We start from the raw sequence: 18062 nt of genomic DNA, 5'->3' as shown, positions 1-18062 counted from the left end.
AACATATAACACCAATTCTGGTCCGCTTGCATTGGCTGCCTATACGTTTCCGAGCCCAATTCAAGGTGCTGGTTTTAACCTATAAAGCCTTAATGGCTTGGGACCACAATACCTGACGGAACACCTCTCCCGACATGAACCTACCTGTACACTGCACTCAACATCTAAGGTCCTGCTCCAAGTGAAGCTCGGAGGATGGCAACAAGGGAGAGGGCCTTTTCAGTGGTGGCCCCCCAATTATGGAATGATCTCCCCGATGAGGCTTGTCTGGTGCCAACGTTGTTATCTTTTCGGCGCCAGGCATTTAACAGGCATTTTCCCAGGCATTTAACAGCATTTAACAATGCTAAGTTTGTTTGTTTTTTAACGAACCCCAGAACTGTTTTTTTTAAATGGATACCGTTGTTTTTAAACTATTTATGTTTTTGATGGCTTTAAATTTTGCATACTTTTTAATGTTCACTGTTTTTAACTTTTGTAAACTGCCCAGAGAGCTTCCACTATGGGGCGGTATATAAATGTAATAAATCAATCAAATCAATTATATTAAGGAATCGTCAAGCTGGAAGGGACCTCAAGCTGACTTGTACTGAGTCAGACCATAGATCCATCTAGCCCAGTACTATCGACACCAACCAGCGTTTCAGGCAGGAGTCTTTCCACGCCCTACCTGGAGAAGCCAGGATCGAACCTGGGACCTTCTGCATGCAAAGTATGTGCTCTATCACACTGAGCTATGGCCCCTCTAGTGCAATCCCCTGCCAACGTGGGAAATTATAGAATCATAGAATCATAGAATAGCAGAGTTGGAAGGGGCCTACAAGGCCATCAAGTCCAACCCCCTGCTCAATGCTGGAATCCACCCTAAAGCATCCCTGACAGATGCTTGTCCAGCTGCCTCTTAAAGGCCTCTAGTGTGGGAGAGCCCACAACCTCCCCAGGTAACTGATTCCATTGTCGCACTGCTCTAACAATCAAGAAGTTTTTCCTGATGTCCAGCTGGAATCTGGCTTCCTTTAACTTGAGCCCGTTATTCTGTGTCCTGCACTCTGGGATGACCGAGAAGAGATCCTGGCCCTCCTCTATGTGACAACCTTTTAAGTATTTGAAGAGTGCTATCATGTCTCCCCTCAATCTTCTCTTCTCCAGGCTAAACATGCCTAGTTCTTTCAGTCTCTCTTCATAGGGCTTTGTTTCCAGACCCGATCATCCTGGGCTGGATCTACACTATTGCTTTAAAGCACTTTATATCAGTTTTAAAGTGCTTTAAAGCAGTTAAAGTGCTTTATAACTGTTATAAAGCACTTTAAAGCAGTAGTGTAGATCCAGCCCTGGTTGCCCTCCTCTGAACACGCTCCAGCTTGTCTGCGTCCTTCTTGAATTGTGGAGCCCAGAACTGGACGCAATACTCTAGATGAGGCCTAACCCGGGCCGAATAAAGAGGAACCAGGACCTCACGTGATTTGGAAGCTATACTTCTATTAATGCAGCCCAAAATAGCATTTGCCTTTCTTGCAGCCATATCGCACTGTTGGCTCATATTCAACTTGCGATCTACAACAATTCCAAGATCCTTCTCGTTTGTAGTTGTAGTTGTTGTTGTTATTATTATTATTATTATTATTATTATATTTATTTGTATCCCGCCTTTTGCCCAATGCTGGGCCTTAAGGCGGCCTTACAAAGTTTAAAATATACATGGGGGGAGGGGAACAAAACCATAAACAATTAAAAAATACACACCAAAATTATAAAACATTAACAAAGATGGAGGGCTGGATTATTCTCCAAAGGCCTGCTGGAACAAAAAAGTTTTTGCCTGCTTCCGAAAGCCCATCAAGGAGGGAGCCAGCCTAGCTTCCCCGGGAAGAGAGTTCCAGAGCACTGGAGCAGCCACCGAGAAGGCCCTCTCCCATGTTCCCACCAAGTGCGCTTGTGAAGAAGGTGGGACTGAAAGAGAGTTCCAGAGCAGCCACTGAGAAGGCCCTCTCCCGTGTTCCCACCAAGCGTGCCTGTGAAGAAGGTGGGACTGAAAGAAGGGCTTCTCCAGAAGATCTCAAAGCACGGGCAGGCTCATAAGGGAGAATACGGGCTTTCAAATAACCTGGACCCGAACCATATAGAGCTTTATAGGTCATAACCAGCACTTTGAATTGTGCCCGGAAACAGACTGGAAGCCAGTGAAGCTGTTTTAACAGGGGAGTTGTGTGCTCCCTGTAACCAGCCCCGGTCAACAATCTGGCTGCAGCTCTTTGAACCAGCTGGAGTTTCCAAACACTCTTCAAAGGCAGCCACACATAGAGCGCGTTACAGTAATCCAATCTGTAAAATTCACTGTTACAGCATCCCCGATTGTTGGCCATCCAGCTTAATTAAAAACCTTTAAGGGAGGAGAATCCACCACCTTCTGATGCAACCGGTTCCCTCGTAAAACAGGGAATTCCTCCTAAATTACTTATGGACTGCCTTTGCCCATATCAGCCTGCCTGCACTTTTAAGATCAGCAAGAGAGGCCCTTCTCATTTGCACACCTGAGAGCAGTTAGGTGGGTCGATCACATGTGACAGGGCCTTTTTTGCAGTGGCCCCCGCACCTCTGAAATAAATTGCTATTAGGGGTTAGCCAGGCCCCACCACTGCAGGATTTTAAGAAGGTCCTGAAAATATACTGTTTTACTTTGGCGTTCCCCTGATACGTTTGCTGGTGTTGCTGTTTTTATTGCTTTATAAGACTGTATCAGATTTTACTGAGTTTTAATATTGTACACTGACTTGGGAGTGCTCCTGCCCTAAAAGGCAGCCAGGAAATATTTTAAATAAATAAAACAAATAAAGGACATTTAGTTGAAATCTCCTTTCTTGTAAGTTGAGCCTGCTCATTTGAAGCTGGAGCAAACATAGCTTGCAAACAGTTTGCCATGAAGCATCCCCTCAGCAGGAAGACTCAGCCAATCCAGACTCCATGAAGGGTGCGCCCCATGTGACACACACATTTGTTGACATAAGGACATCAGAAGAGCCCTGCTGGATCAGACCGAGGGTCCATCTAGTCCAGCATTCTGTTCACACAGGGGCCAATCAGCTGTGGGCCAGGGACCAACAAAGCAGGACATGCATTCTCTTCCCCTCCTTATTGTTTTATTATGGTTTTATTAGAATGTAAGCCTATGCGGCAGGGTCTTGCTATTTACTGTTTTACTCTGTACAGGACCATGTACATTGATGGTGCTATATAAATAAATAAATAAATAAATAATAATAATAACATGGTGCAGCAGTACCCTCCCGCCCATGTTCCCCAGCAACACAGGCTTACTGCCTCGGATACTGGAGGCAGCACATAACCATCAGGGCTAGTAGCCATTGATAGCCTTCTCCTCCAGGAATTTATCCAACCCCCTTTGAAAGCCATCCAAATGGGCGGCCATCACCACATCTTGTGGTAGTGAATTCCATAATTTAACTATGCGCTGTGTGAAGAAGGCCTTCCTTTTATTGCATTCCTTTTATTGCATTCACACATGACATTTTCAGTTAGGTGCTTTAAGCATCTCAGGTGTATGTCCCCCCTCCCGGCTGAGGACATCAGTGCTAAGGACCATTGAGGGAGTGGTCCTCAGCAACAGGGAAAGGAATAATAATAATAAATCTTACCCGCCTCTCATCTGGATAGAGGTGGGGTACAACACAAATACAAAAGACCATAAAATACATATAATTGATTAAAAACGTATAAAACTAATACATTATTAAAAGGCAATACATTATTAAAACGCATCTTAAAATTCGACTGGGGAGGCCTGCCGGAAGAGATCAGTCTTTATGGCTTTCTTAAATTCCAGAAGACTGTTAAGTTGACAAATCTCTCCCGGCAAGCCATTCCACAGCCTGGGAGAGGCAGAAGAGAAGGCCCTCACTCACCGGAGAAGGACTGAGCACTCGTCGATGCCACATATTGGTGGTGAAGTTATATAAGACAAGGTCGCCCAGGGCTGTGTTCAAATCCAAACCTGGGGAGGGAAGCAGAAAGAGCCTGCAAAAGTGGAAGGGAAGAAGGGAAGGACACTCTCACCGGATGAACAAGGACTGCTGAGCAGTTCTGTTATATCGTTGTAATACCTCAACATGAGAAGACCTCAGACCAAGGGTCCGTCTCGCCCAGCATCCTGTTCACACAGTGGTCGACCAGTTGCGGGAAACCCACAAGCAGGGCCTGAGTGCAATAAACCACCTCAGACATCGCTGGATCAAAAGATGGGATATAAACCTTCTAGAGAAATCTAGATAGCAGGGCCACCAGCACTACTAAAATGGTTAGATCAGGCCAGCCAGCCCCACTTCATGCTTCCTTGAAAAGGCTGAAAAACTCCTCACACCCTCTTCTGATGTATGCATGCAGCGTCGTAAAAGAGACATGCATGCAGCGTCGTAAAAGAGACGTGCATGCAGCGTCGTAAAAGAGACGTGCATGCAGCGTCGTAAAAGAGACATGCATGCAGCGTCGTAAAAGAGACATGCATGCAGCGTCGTAAAAGAGACGTGCATGCAGCGTCGTAACAGAGACACGCATACAGCGTCGTAACAGAGACACGCATACAGCGTTGCAAAGGAGACGGGAATCAGTGCTTGGCCATCAAGGGAAGCAGAGAAAAGTTGGCTGGAGATGGAGAACCCGAGGCTTCATTCACTTTATATGGCCTGCACAGCCCCAGAGGTCTCGCCTCCTGTTTGCATCTCTTCCTGCTGTTCCTATAGCAAAGGAGTCATTCAGCTTGGCCAGCTGAAGATCCAGAACACATGATCAGGAGAATCACATGGTGCATTCGTTCCCCAGACTGTACCATTCAGGCTGCCGGGGTGGGGAGTGCATGGTTGGATGCTCCCCTGTAGGAAATAAGAAGCAAAGCTTCCTCGCGATACGCTGGGCAGCAGAAAATATTCTCCTTCATATTCTATTTTGCTTATACGTTGGGCTAGGGTTTTTTTTCAAGCGCCAGAGCACACGATGCTGCTGATCATGTGTTTCAGCTTTCAGCCAGCCTGAAGAAGTGCACATCAGTCCCCCAGAAGCCTGCAGCTGCTCCCTTCATTTGCCTACAGGAGAATATAATGGGACGATGTCTGACCTCCGAAGATGTACAGTCCTCCAGTGGAGGCCAGGAAAGCACCGGCGGCAGCTGTGCGGGGCTGGAAACTGGGATCCCAGGCACTCACGTTGTACCACTTGCCGGCTCCTTGGTTCTCGCTCAGGGCTAAGTCACAGGCCTGGCCCACGAATCCAGGCTCACACTGGCAGTGTCTCGACTCCTGCCGGAGAGAGGTGAGCAGAAACGAGGCACATCTCATCAGGCTCAGAAAACCTAAACTAACATGCTCCTTGCAGAGTAAAAAGGGCCTATGGGCAGGAGGAGATGAAAATGCTGCCCTTGACATCAGGAAAACCAGCTGGGACTTCAAATTCTAAGCACAGCCGACAGGCACAAGGGTGTCTAGTCTTACCTGGCTGCAAGTGCCATGGCTCTGACAATAGGTGGTGCAGTCGGGCATGGAGCAGTCCTCGCCGCCCCAATCTTGGAAGCAGGCGCAGCGCCCGTCGTTGCTGCAGATCCCACGTCCCGAGCAGCCCATCGGGCACAGCGAGATAGCGTAGGTGGCGTTAAAGCCCAGCAGGTTGTAGTTGGCGTCACTGAACAGGTGCAATAGCATCTGCAAAGCAGGAAGGAAGAAGCCATGAGTGGTTCAAGGACGCGGAAGTCAAGGCACCAGGATGACGCCAAAGGGACTTGCAAGGGGCCAAAGCTACATGCCGTCCAAGGCCGGATCTACACTACTGCTTTAAAGCGCTTTATAACAGTTTTGACAACTGTATATGGAGTGTGTCCTGGGCCCCAACAGTTGTCAAAACTGTTATAAAGCGCTTTAAAGCAGTAGTGTAGATCCGGCCCAAACCTATGGGTCCTATTCCACACAGCTTATAAAGCCACACCTGTAAAACTGCCCATTTAGCCTTGATGTATACAAACCCCAGGGCCAACACAAGAATAGAGGCAAACCCAGGCTGCAATCCTATACATATTTACCTGGAAGTAAGCCTGTTGCATCTCATGGGACTTACTTCCCAGTAGACATGCACAAGATTGCACTGTAAGGCAACGGATTGGGGGCATCAACCTCTACCAGGACTTGGGAAGATCATCAGTGCCTGCACTTGGGGGAAAGGGGGCCACCCCCTTTCTCTAGGGGGTGAGATCCAGAGCCTTCTCACCTCCACAAATGTGAGGGGGTCACAAACACTGTCATAAAAGGGAAGAAGCAGAGAAGGGACAGGCATTCGATATAAACAACAAGTCTTGTGATACTAACATGTTCATTCTGGCATAAGCTTTCCTGGGCACTGGACACTTCACCACATGCATGAAGTGTTCACCTCCAACTGGCAGATTTATATATGCATGCTGGGAGTGGGGAGAATGTAAACTGCATGGCCAGAGAGAATTAAAATGCAAAAACAACAGTAATAATTATCTTGACAGTTGCCATTCACGAACTGGGTTGGTGATAACCCAGATGGCAGTGTAATAGGGAATGGATATGTAGGGTGACTCTTTGTCATTCAAACCACAGGAAATAGGGTTGAATCTCTTCAAGAATTGGAGCTGAAGGGGTTTCACATTAGTATTTGTCTTTGAAATTCTTTTGTTCAAGAATGGGCACCTTAAGGTCATTCACAGAATGCCTTTGGAGGTTAAAATGTCCCCCCAGTGGTTTCTCAACATTGCCACTCCTGTGTCCTTTTACTCCTTTGCATGGAGACTGGCCTGTTTCTCCTGAGTAAAATGCAGTCGGGCATTGCTGGCAAACGATGGCATTTATCACACTGGAAGATGGGCAGGTGCATGAACCCCTGATGTCCTGGGTGACATGCACAGGTTATTGGGATAAAGACAAAGCTGTTTATTTATCACACCACGTATGTTAATCGGTTCGCCATTGCACAAACTCAACAGGGGGGGCACATGAAATTAGGCAGAGGACCACATGCCGGCCCAGCGGGCAGGCTGCCCATCCTTGCTTTCAGAGGCAGGGATACGCTCCACATCTATGGCTCCGGGTCGATGGTAGGGCTACATTACCGGTTGTGATGTGACCCAACTTCCCACCTCCAGGCTCAACTACCTTGCCTGAGGTAGCTTCAACAGTGGGGGGCAGGGTGCTGCCACTGAGGCTGGCCAGCAATGGGCTGCTGGGAGAATCGCCGTCGTAAACAAAGAGGTAGTCATAGGTGCATTCCGTATCCATAAACATGAAGGTCAGGAGGATGCGATAGCTGCTGCTGGGAGCTGAGCAGGGAACAAAAAGGGAAGCGAGGGTTAGAGGACTAGTATGTAGTCGACCTTAAGAGGGCCCCAAATGCTGTAATCATGCATCTGTTAAGAGGCACAGGACCTCTTCCAGTTAAAAAAAAAAAGTATGTTCATAGAATCATAGAATAGCAGAGTTGGAAGGGGCCTACAAGGCCATCGAGTCCAACCCCCTGCTCAATGCAGGAATCCACCCTAAGGCATCCCTGACAGATGGTTGTCCAGCTGCCTCTTGAAGGCCTCTAGTGTGGGAGAGCCCACAACCTCCCTAGGTAACTGGTTCCATTGTCGTACTGCTCTAACAATCAGGAAGTTTTTCCTTGTGGCAGACCCTTCTTCCCTTCAGTTCAGAGTGATTCATTTGGATTTCCAGTTCACCTTACCCATCACCCACCACCAAAGGAAAGAGAATGTCCCTCCTCATATTCTCACCTTCCACCAGCCACTCGCAATTGCCGTTGACGGAATAATTGCCGGGCCCGTCTGTCACATAGCCAGATACGCTGCGCAGCACCTGACGGTGCCCCTTACAGTCTCCTCCGTCGGCCCACTGGATCCTGCAGAGGGCTAGGAGCAGTGCAGCCAGCAGCCTCGAGCAGCTGGCTGGTAAAGGGCCCATGATAGTTTCCTGACCCCCCTCGCAATAAAGAAGGTACTTAGTCAGCACAGTTTAAACGGTAAGGGAAACAGCATATTGAGCCTGAAAGACCAAGTGAGAACATTCGTACTCAGTGCAGGTATACATTGTCACAACGCATTCCCAGAACTTAAAACTTAGACATGGCTCAGCTCCAGAATTTGTTAAGAATGCTAAATAATAAGTCTGGGTCCTTCGATTCGCTTTCTCAGATGATCTCCACAGACACACACTTTAACATCTATTTGTGGTCTGAAAATGGGGTAAGGAGCAACAAGGAGGGAGATTAACAGAATCTGGACAGTGTATATTTGCTGAGACAGCTGCATTTGGGAAGAAAGAAAGCAATAGGGCAGAGAAAAGATTAGTGAGTGATTCCCCACACACAAACTTTTAGGTTTCCTCAAGCCATCTGTAGCAATGACTTCAGATTATGAAATCTTTTGTGAGAACAGTAAGGCACCCTAAGCCCATACAAAGGGCAAGGTAGAAATGTAATAAGTTTAGAACTGAAGAAAAGATGCCAACACTCTTAACTGCAGCCAGCTCCAACACATCTGTGGTTATCCCAGACAACACATGCTTTAAGGAAATTCCAGTGCCGTCCTATACACGTCTAATCATAATTAAGCAAAACTCAGTTCAATGGGACTTTCTCCCAGGTGAACACATATAGGACTGCAGCCTCCATCCCTTCTCCCAGACACCAAAACTTCTATGGCTTAAAACAAAACCAATTCCACTCTCTCTACATAGCAAGTTGCATGCAGGTGTCTGGAAGGGGGAGAGGGTACTTTACAATTACAAACACAAACGAACTACATGCATACAAGCTTTACGAAAAAAAGAAGAGAACCCCATAAAAGTAAATGAGTATTTCCCTCGAAATGATCCCATTCTGGGCATCAGAACAACCCTTCCGAGGGACATCGGTTCCAGAGCAGAGAGGATCAACAACCTCCCTTTGGAACCAAAGGTCCGTTAAGAGGAAATCCTACAGAGGAATCCTTGGGGGGGTGGGGAAGAGAAATACCCTATAGATGCCCAGAGGAATCATAGCATTGCATCTCCATAAAAGCAAGCTCATGTTTTTAAAGGAACATGCAGATGGAAAGACCCAGAGCTGAAGATGAGGCGTCTGTTGGGGGAGACAAAAACTGGACCTATATGGGGAGATCCCATAAATTGCAGAGTTCCAAGTCAGGGGGAATCTATAGGGGGGATCTATAGATGAAGAAGAGAAGGATAAAGGAAGACCTATATATGAAACGCTTTAGGGGGGGCGTCAAGAGGGGAAATACCAGACTCTCTGTACAGGCTGCACAAGGAGCGACCCCCACCCCCGATGACCCACCTCCGCTGCTGCCGGCAGCACCGCGGCCCATATAGCTGCGCAGCCCGGGACAGGGGGGCAGCGAGATGAGAGGCCAGAACGGCCACGGGAGGACTGGCGCATTGAGAGCGGAGGATAGAATGGATGGTGAAAGACAGGAGAGAGACTTCCTAAATCTGTTAGGAGGGACCGGCGCAACGCAACCATAGAGGCTGGTGGAGACGAGAGGCTAGAGCGGCACGGGAGGCGGGGTGGGGGGAAGAAGAGAGATTTGCCATGACAACTGGTGCGTGTGAGCAGTGGAGGCTGGTGGCTCCGATTTCAGTGGGGCTGTGATGCACTCTGGGTTTCAGTCAGGACCAGCCAGAACTCTAAGGGAGGAGCCATCCAAGGCCCTGAACCTATTTTGGATAGCTCCGTTAGAGTTCTGTGTGGTTCTGACTGAAACCCAGAATGGATGCACAGCCCCACTGAGTTTGGAGCCACCAGATTCCACAGTATCTGTGTTGTGGTTGTTTTCTGTCAAGCGTACACTCAGGCTCTTTTCCTGAGTGGAAATAAAGGTCAAAGGCGCATGAAGATGAATTATTATTATTTATCACATCATAATGTAACACAGGTTGCTGCCCCAAGGAGTTTACAACCTGTAAGGGTTGCCATCCTAGCCATGTTTACAAGTCCCAGCATGGTAGCTGGGGTTTGTAGGATGTTTTTCCATCTCAACTTGCATAGGATTATGCCCTACACTATGCATAGGCAGAGGGAAAGGTAACAGAGCTTTGATCCACCTAGTACAGTATTATTTACTTGTGTCTGGTAGCAGCAACTCTCCAAGGATCCAGGCAGAATTCTTTCACCAAGGAAAGAAAGGAAAGGAACCTCTCGTGCAAGAATTCAAGTCATTGCTGACTCCTAGAGGGACGCTCGCTGACGTTTTCTTGGCAGACTTTGTAGTGGGATGGTTTGCCATTGCCTTCCCCAGTCGCAGTTACGCTTCCCCCAGCTAGCTGGGTACTCATTTTACCGACCTCGGAAGGATGGAAGGCTGAGTCGACCTGAGCCAGCTGCCTGAGAACCAGCTTCTGCTGGGATCGAACTCAGGCCGGGGGGAGAGTTTCGGCCGCAGTAACTGCCGCTTACCACTCTGCGCCACACCAAAGAACCCTTTAGAAAAAGATTGTGTGGAATTGAACCCAAGACCTTCTACTTGATAAGCGTGTGCTCTACCACTGAGAGGACCAATCCGCACTTTAATGCGATCACTACAGATCTTCGTCCAGCATTCGCCCCAATTCACAGTGCCAGACTGAACGCTTAACAGTTGGAGAATCCAAATGCGGAGGACAAATTGACTAAATTCAATTTTTTTAAAAACAGCTCAACAGGGGGAATTAATGTTTTCTCTGCTTGGTCATTCTTATTGATGATTCTGTATGTTTTCCTCTTTAGTATTTGTATGATGTTTGCTTTTTGTTTTGTTTTTATATTAATAAAAAAATATTTTTAAAAAAGGTGTTGTCATCCAATACCCTTTGTCTACAGTAAAAAAACAAGAACACACAACTGATTCTGGAATCCACAGAGGTTAACTTGCAATGTGCTCATTAACCATTCCTCTGGTATCCAAGTCTGTAGAAGCTGCACAGATTAACAACCAACCCCCCTGCTACTTTATCCTCCCATTGATTATCATTCCCCAACTCACTTGTAAAAGAATTATTATTATTATTATTATTTATTATATAGCACCATCAATGTACATGGTGCTGTACAGAGTAAAACAGTAAATAGCAAGACCCTGCCGCATAGGCTTACATTCTAATAAAATCATAATAAAACAATAAGGAGGGGAAGAGAATGCACCAAACAGGCACAGGGTAGGGTAAAACTAGCAGTATAAAGTCAGAACATGAAACTACCTTACACAAGTCAGACCTTTGATCCACCTAGTACAGTATTATTTACTTGTGTCTGGTAGCAGCAACTCTCCAAGGATCCAGGCAGAATTCTTTCACCAAGGAAAGAAAGGAAAGGAACCTCTCGTGCAAGAATTCAAGTCATTGCTGACTCCTAGAGGGACGCTCGCTGACGTTTTCTTGGCAGACTTTGTAGTGGGATGGTTTGCCATTGCCTTCCCCAGTCGCAGTTACGCTTCCCCCAGCTAGCTGGGTACTCATTTTACCGACCTCGGAAGGATGGAAGGCTGAGTCGACCTGAGCCAGCTGCCTGAGAACCAGCTTCTGCTGGGATCGAACTCAGGCCGGGGGGAGAGTTTCGGCCGCAGTAACTGCCGCTTACCACTCTGCGCCACACCAAAGAACCCTTTAGAAAAAGATTGTGTGGAATTGAACCCAAGACCTTCTACTTGATAAGCGTGTGCTCTACCACTGAGAGGACCAATCCGCACTTTAATGCGATCACTACAGATCTTCGTCCAGCATTCGCCCCAATTCACAGTGCCAGACTGAACGCTTAACAGTTGGAGAATCCAAATGCGGAGGACAAATTGACTAAATTCAATTTTTTTAAAAACAGCTCAACAGGGGGAAATTTGTGCCTAACTCTCAACAGGCACATTTCTATTTATTATGGTAACAGTCTCCTAGGAATTTCCCCAGCAGCAATTGTCAATAGTGGTGGTAACAGCCCCCCTGCCCGAGATGTTGCTCACTTGCAAGCTATGCAGAGCCTGGGGAATGATTGAAGTTTAATGAGTTTGTTCTAGACTTGGATGCTTTAATATGTTTGCCACAGAGGTGATAAGATGTGATAAGAGGTGATAAGCTACATGTGTTAGCTAAAGGTGAGGGCTGCTCCTGTCACCAAGCAATGTTTCACCAGCAAAGTATGGTGGCTGCTGGGTTGACTAGCAACCCCAACTCTTCTGTTTTTGCAGGCCTGGACAGACAACCAAACGAGAGGCTCATAGATAGGAACTTCTGGTGAACCACCACATGATTGCCAAGATGTCTTCAACAATGTGGTGTAGTGGCTAAAGTGTTGGACTGGGAGTCAGGAGATCCAGGTTCTAGTCCCCACTCAGCCATGGAAACTCACTAGGTGAGTTTGGGCCAGTCACAACCTCTCAGCCCAACCTACTTCACAGGGTTTTTGTTGTGAGGATAAAATGGAGGATTATGTACACCGCCTTGGGTTCCTTGGAGGAAAAAAGGCAGGATATAAATGCAATAATAAATAAACTTGGTAAATTAGGTTTTTGCTCATATTTCGCTTGTTATGAGCTCCATCAGACGAGTGTTTTATTGCACGCTCATTGCTGGGCACTCACAGATTTTCGCAGGTCCTTCTCACATCATCATCTGCCTCCCGCAACCTTCTAGCCTTTTTTGCGCGACAAAAAAACACCCCACTAAGTTCAACTTATTTTTAAAGACGGAAGTTGCTGCTATCGCCTGCTGTGTGCAGGAGAAGCAGTGGGATCAAAATGGCCCACTGAATGGGCCATGTGCACGTTGTTTACTTCCTCTTTCAAAAGAGCAAGTAATGAGGGACAAATGCGCAGGTGGACAAGGAACAGTAAGGAAACGCGATTTTCCCCTCCCTGTCCCTGATGATGCGGAATGAAGTGGTTGTGTGAATATTCGACCAAAGGGAGTATACCGTGGCTGAGCCACTTTTTTAAGGTAATATTTACCCTACTGCAACTGCAGTGTGTGGGGTAAACTCACAAAATCATGGACAAGCTGTACTCCAAAGGCAAAATAAATAAATAAATAAATAAACAAACAAATAAATAAGCAGCCCATCATGAAGTGGTCATGAGTGGGAGGCTTTTCTGTGCAGAATTTTGAGGACACCATGAACAGAAATGCCTGTGGGTCCCTGGTCGACAACTTGTTGGCCACTGTGTGAACAAAGTACTGGACTAGATGGACCCATGGCCTGATCCAGCAGGGCTCTTCTGATGTTCTTATGTTCTTAAATGTTGATGGGATCCTCCTGTCTCTCTCTCGCCTTCTCCAGTAGGTAGACTTATCACCAGATATGATTGGTGAGGGACAAAGGGGGGAAATCAGCTTGGCCTCCTCATACTGAATTTTAGGAAGCAGCTTCATATGCAGAAGTCAGCAGATTTTCACCACAAAGAGCTAAACATTGTAACCAACTTTAAAATCACTTCACTGGCTGCCAATTAGTTTCCGGGCGAAGTACAAAGTGTTGGTTATTACCCTTGAAGCTGTACACGGTTTGGGTCAGGTTACCCGCAGGATCGCTTTCTCCCATACAATCCGCCCCACACACTCAGGTCCTCTGAGAAGAATTTACTAGTCAGCCAAAACTAAGCTGACAAGTGTTACCCAGAGGACCTTCTCTTCTGCCGCTCCCAGACTGTGGAATGGCCTGCCAGGAGAGATTCGTCAACTTAATAGTCTTGTCCAGTTTAAGAAAGCCATAAAGACAGATCTCTTCCAGCAGGCAGGCCTACCCAGATGTTTTTTTTTAACATGTCCAATTATTATTATAATATTGTATCAGTTTTATATGCTTTTAACCAGTTTCATGCATTTTATTGTGATTTTGTATTTAACGTTGTTCCCCGCCTCGATGCAGAGGGAGAGGCGGGTAAGAAATAAATACTCTATTCTATCTGCTAATTGCTGCAGATAAAATTGCTGTTAAAAGCACAGCTAGTTGCAAAGTTGGCAACCCTATGATGATAAAATACGCAGTACCAGTGTGGTTTAAACAGGGCAAACCTACACTACAAATTTCAATCTGCTTTAAACCAATGTAACTGTGATGGTCCTGGGATCTGGCTGTTAAGAGATTCCTAGTCCTTTCATAGATGTTCATTTCCCAGGGCTCCTTGTTTCCCCAGAGTTCCCTTCAAAACCATGTTTGAAACTGGCAGTCATGCAGATGTGCTTTTGGCAAGCTAAGGACAGATCTGTGGCATCAGCCTCTGTGGTTAACAGCCTATTTTACTGGACACACGAAGACAATTAAAGTCCTCCGTATCCAGGTATCTCTTCCTCTTTTCACATCTGCCTGATCCCCCAAAATAGCCACATGTTTTTCCAATGAGATAGAAACACAATAATTGTCTTTATTTTGGCAAAAAAACCCACTCTGGTGGATTTCAGAAATTCACCGTCATCAGGGAGCAGAACCCACAGCGTCATCACGGGGAGGGAAGAGGGCAAACACCATTACCCCAGGGGGTCAGGGCAAAGGGATAGAGGGGATTCCTGCTGTCATTGTAGGGAAAAGTGGGGGAAAGGGTAGCATAAAAAGGGAGGGATACAGAAAAGGTTTGGATACATCAATACAAAGCCAGTCTGGGCTGGCATGTCTGGAGTCCTTCCCATCTGCATCCAAACAGGAGAATCATTCAACCAAAATGGCGGCTATGAAAGACTATGGCAATCTTCCTTTGGATCACACTCTCTACAGGGAAAAGGCAGCCAAGGGTAGGCCTGTTGCTCTAACTGAACTAGGGATGGAAGAGAATCGTGGCTCCTGTTCATCCAGTTTCTGGCTTCTCCCAGTGGAACCAGCCCCAGAGGTGGAGAACTCAAGGCTGTCTCAAGGGGAAGGAGAGCCGACATATCATACAGACTAACTAGGTGAGGATTCACTCCCTTTGTCATACTGAATGGGCAGGGAGATGGCGGGAGAAGAAGGACCCATCCCACCACATACATCTGGCTTCTCTGTATTCTCACTAAAAGAGCCGTTCTGCAATGTTTTAGGGAGACATGAGATAGAATAGCCCTCTGATATGGTTGGACATCAAAGGGAAGAGAAGGTGGCAGAGAGAGCAAGGAGGAAGGGGACCCAGAAGAGAAACCAGGGATGGGTATGAGGCAGGGAGCCCCAGAAAGTGTTGAGAGAGGAGACAGGGAAGCCGCAAAGGACCAGGAGAGTCAGGAGACCCCTACACAGGCCGGGCACCCGTTGTGTGCATGCTAAAATACTCGGTGTAGCCATTATGTTGGTGAAGTTGAGGCGCGTGGAGCTGGTATGGGGGTGGTTGGCTCTCACTTCCCGGGGAAGGTTTTAACAGCACAGGGGCGCCGCTGAGCTCCGAGGTTGTGACCACGCAGCTGGGGGTCAGGTTACGATCAGCAGATGACGTCTCCTCCACCTGTTTGCGGGGCTGGATGAGGAAAAGTAGAAGAATAGCACGGTGAGCATTGGCAGGGGGAACGGAACAAAACACACCCCAAACAAAACCACATTGCCACCATTTCCTGCGGCCCCAAACCAGTCGCAATCAGATCAAGGGGGCAAGAAGGGACTTGGGGATTATAAGGCTAAGTGCAGGACTGCATAGCTTATAACAACACACAGATAGGCTCAAAACACTTTTTCATTCTAGTTAGCTTTCGAATGATTTGTGGTGCTATAACTGCTTTATCTCCTGCTACTGTGTTAATGTTGTTTTTATTTGCTGCTGATATTTTTTATCTGATTTGTTTGATTTATGTGCTGCTGCTGTTTTAATGTTTTAATGCTGTTGCTTTTGTATAACCTTAAATTGTTTTACTGGCTACTGTAAAATGTCTTGGGAGGATCATTTATCCTGAGCAAATTTAAATACATATATACATGCATAAATACTTACATACATACATAAAAAACAAACAAACAATGACCCAGGTCACAAGCAATGTACACAGCAGCCCACTGGGATATATATAAGCTTCCTGTTTCTGCTACTTGTCTAAGTGTTCTTCTACACAAAGCATTTATTGTGCACTTGTCATTCCCTACTAACGTTTTTTTACAGGTTTTATATTGTGACCTTCCATTTTCACTTCTTTGTGTAAAGAGCACTTTCAGCAAGGAAAATGTGATATTTAATTGTAAAAGCAAAAGAATATGCTTTTTTCACTTGCATATTTGTGCTATTCCACTATCCCACAGTGCCACCTAGAGGTTATATAGCAGAAAAGCAAGAAAGGAAAGGCGTTTTGTGTAATGCTCAGATCTCAATTCTGCGACGAAACCAAAAATAGATACAGCAGATTAACAAGAATAGGGACTGCCAGTCAAGAACAGAACAGAAATTGTCAAACCAAAAGTAGATGCAACGAATTAACAGCCTTGTGTAGAAAAGCTCTGGGACTGCAAGAACAGAAAAGGGATTGTCAGTCACCTGGCAAGCCATAACGGATGGATGGTCGGCAGTGATTCAATATGGCAATTTGTTACATTGGAGAGGCATAGCTCAGCGCAAGAGGAAGCGGGTGAACCTGATCTGCCTTATAACCACCCACTTTTCAGCTGGGAGGACTCCCTGGAAGCCCGTACAAAGTGCATGGAGAAAGTATGGAGGTGGTGTATTCTAAGGCTGTGTGGTCAGAGGCCCCGATGCGGCTCCAAGACCATCAGCTGCCTGGTTGATAGGAACATTTGGATGTTGTAACTGTGGGCAGAACACTTTGAAGGAGTGTGTATGGGGGGGGGGGGTTTCTTCCATCCAGTAGCAGCTTTAGGATCTGTAGTGCAGCAAGACAGTGACAATTTGTCATGTCTAGCCCTGCTCCCACTGGGTTGGAAGAAGGTGTTTCAGGTGATCAATCAGAATCGGACTCTGAAGTAGAGGAGACGGCACCAGAAACAGGCCAGCATGTACCAGTGGGGGAGAAAGCTCTCACAGGCTCTTCACCACCTGGGAGTGAACCCTCTCCAGAGCTTATCTCATCAAGGGCAAATAATACACAGTCAGTGGGAAGCCAACATTCTTCCGAGGGAGAGAGCATGGAAGGGTTAGCCGATCCTAGAGTACGTCACAGACTAAAATGGGCAGAGCTAAAGGAAGGCGAGAGAAAGTCAGCCCGGCTGGCATCCCGTCAGAAGCTGCCTCAGAACTAGTCTCTCTGAAGTTAATGCGTCTTGGGAAAGGGTTTTCCATTCTTCTTGAAAGAACAGTTGTCTCACTTAGTTTGCATAGTTTTGCCTAGGGGAAAGTTCCAAGAGATTAGGCTCCCTTCAGGTGGGAAGAGATGTTTATTGCTTGAATAAAGCTTTGTGGATTACTTAGCAGGCCTTGTTATTGTCTCCCAAGAAGGTGGGAGGTTCTGAGAAACACGACACCATTGTGGGTTAATTTACACTCTAGGAGCTGCGGCACAAGCTGGCTGCCATTATGAATATGTTTGGGGTTATTGGGGATTGTTGTGTCATGTGAAACCAGCTGGCAGGAGTTATTTGAGGGCTAAACAACCCTCGCATAACCCCCAGTCTGTTGTAGGGTTATACGAGGGTTGTTTAATCCTCAAATAACTCCTGCCAGCCGGGGGAGACTTTAAGGAGAGCCCACCCCACCCCCCGGTTCTCACATTGCTGGTGTTGCTCCCTGTGCTCTGAGGGATGGAGAAGAGTTCTGTGAAGTTGGGCACTGAGTCGCTGATGAAAGTCACGTTGCCGTACACGTGATGTGGAAACTTGGACCCAGCTGCTGCCTCCTCCACAATCCCAATTTGTGACGTCCGTACGTGGTAAGGGAAGTTCTTGTTGGCTGCCGAGGGCCGTGTCATAATCTGAGGAAACAAGAAGGAAGTATCAGCCACAAGCACAGCTGCATGCTCTTCCTCTAAAGAAGATCCCTCCTTCCTCTTTCTCCCCCTTTTTACTGTAAAGGGGTGTTTAAGTAGTGTAGGTATTTTTTCATGAGAACCTTCTGTTCTATTATTCTTTTTAAAAACAAAACAAACAAGTTTCTAACCCTCACACCTGTGTCTGTGTTCAAATGTGTCTTCGCT

At 46.7% G+C, this 18062-nt stretch overlaps 2 protein-coding genes across 2 annotated transcripts in view; both read right to left on the bottom strand.

Annotated features, from left to right (window-relative positions):
• MEGF8 (multiple EGF like domains 8) overlaps window positions 1-9434 on the bottom strand; it is a 58022-nt gene extending 48588 nt beyond the window's left edge. Inside the window, exons 1-6 of the mRNA XM_063140541.1 lie at window positions 9352-9434; window positions 7793-8060; window positions 7176-7339; window positions 5499-5705; window positions 5126-5306; window positions 3921-4009 (exon numbers count right to left, since the gene is read on the bottom strand). Coding sequence (XP_062996611.1) covers window positions 3921-4009; window positions 5126-5306; window positions 5499-5705; window positions 7176-7339; window positions 7793-7979 — 828 coding nt within the window. The 5' untranslated portion in view covers window positions 7980-8060; window positions 9352-9434. The remainder of the gene's footprint in view (window positions 1-3920; window positions 4010-5125; window positions 5307-5498; window positions 5706-7175; window positions 7340-7792; window positions 8061-9351) is intronic.
• Window positions 9435-14402: 4968 nt separating this feature from the next.
• The window catches only part of TMEM145 (transmembrane protein 145), a 35397-nt gene continuing 31737 nt past the window's right edge, over window positions 14403-18062 (bottom strand). The window contains exons 14-15 of the mRNA XM_063139708.1: window positions 17640-17840; window positions 14403-15451 (exon numbers count right to left, since the gene is read on the bottom strand). Of these exons, the coding sequence (XP_062995778.1) occupies window positions 15230-15451; window positions 17640-17840 (423 nt within the window). The 3' untranslated portion in view covers window positions 14403-15229. The remainder of the gene's footprint in view (window positions 15452-17639; window positions 17841-18062) is intronic.

This window comes from Elgaria multicarinata, chromosome 13, assembly GCF_023053635.1.
Source record: "Elgaria multicarinata webbii isolate HBS135686 ecotype San Diego chromosome 13, rElgMul1.1.pri, whole genome shotgun sequence".
Lineage (NCBI taxonomy): Eukaryota > Metazoa > Chordata > Lepidosauria > Squamata > Anguidae > Elgaria > Elgaria multicarinata.
Note: the sequence above shows the minus strand (reverse complement) of the source record. Positions and strands in the feature narration are given on the sequence as shown.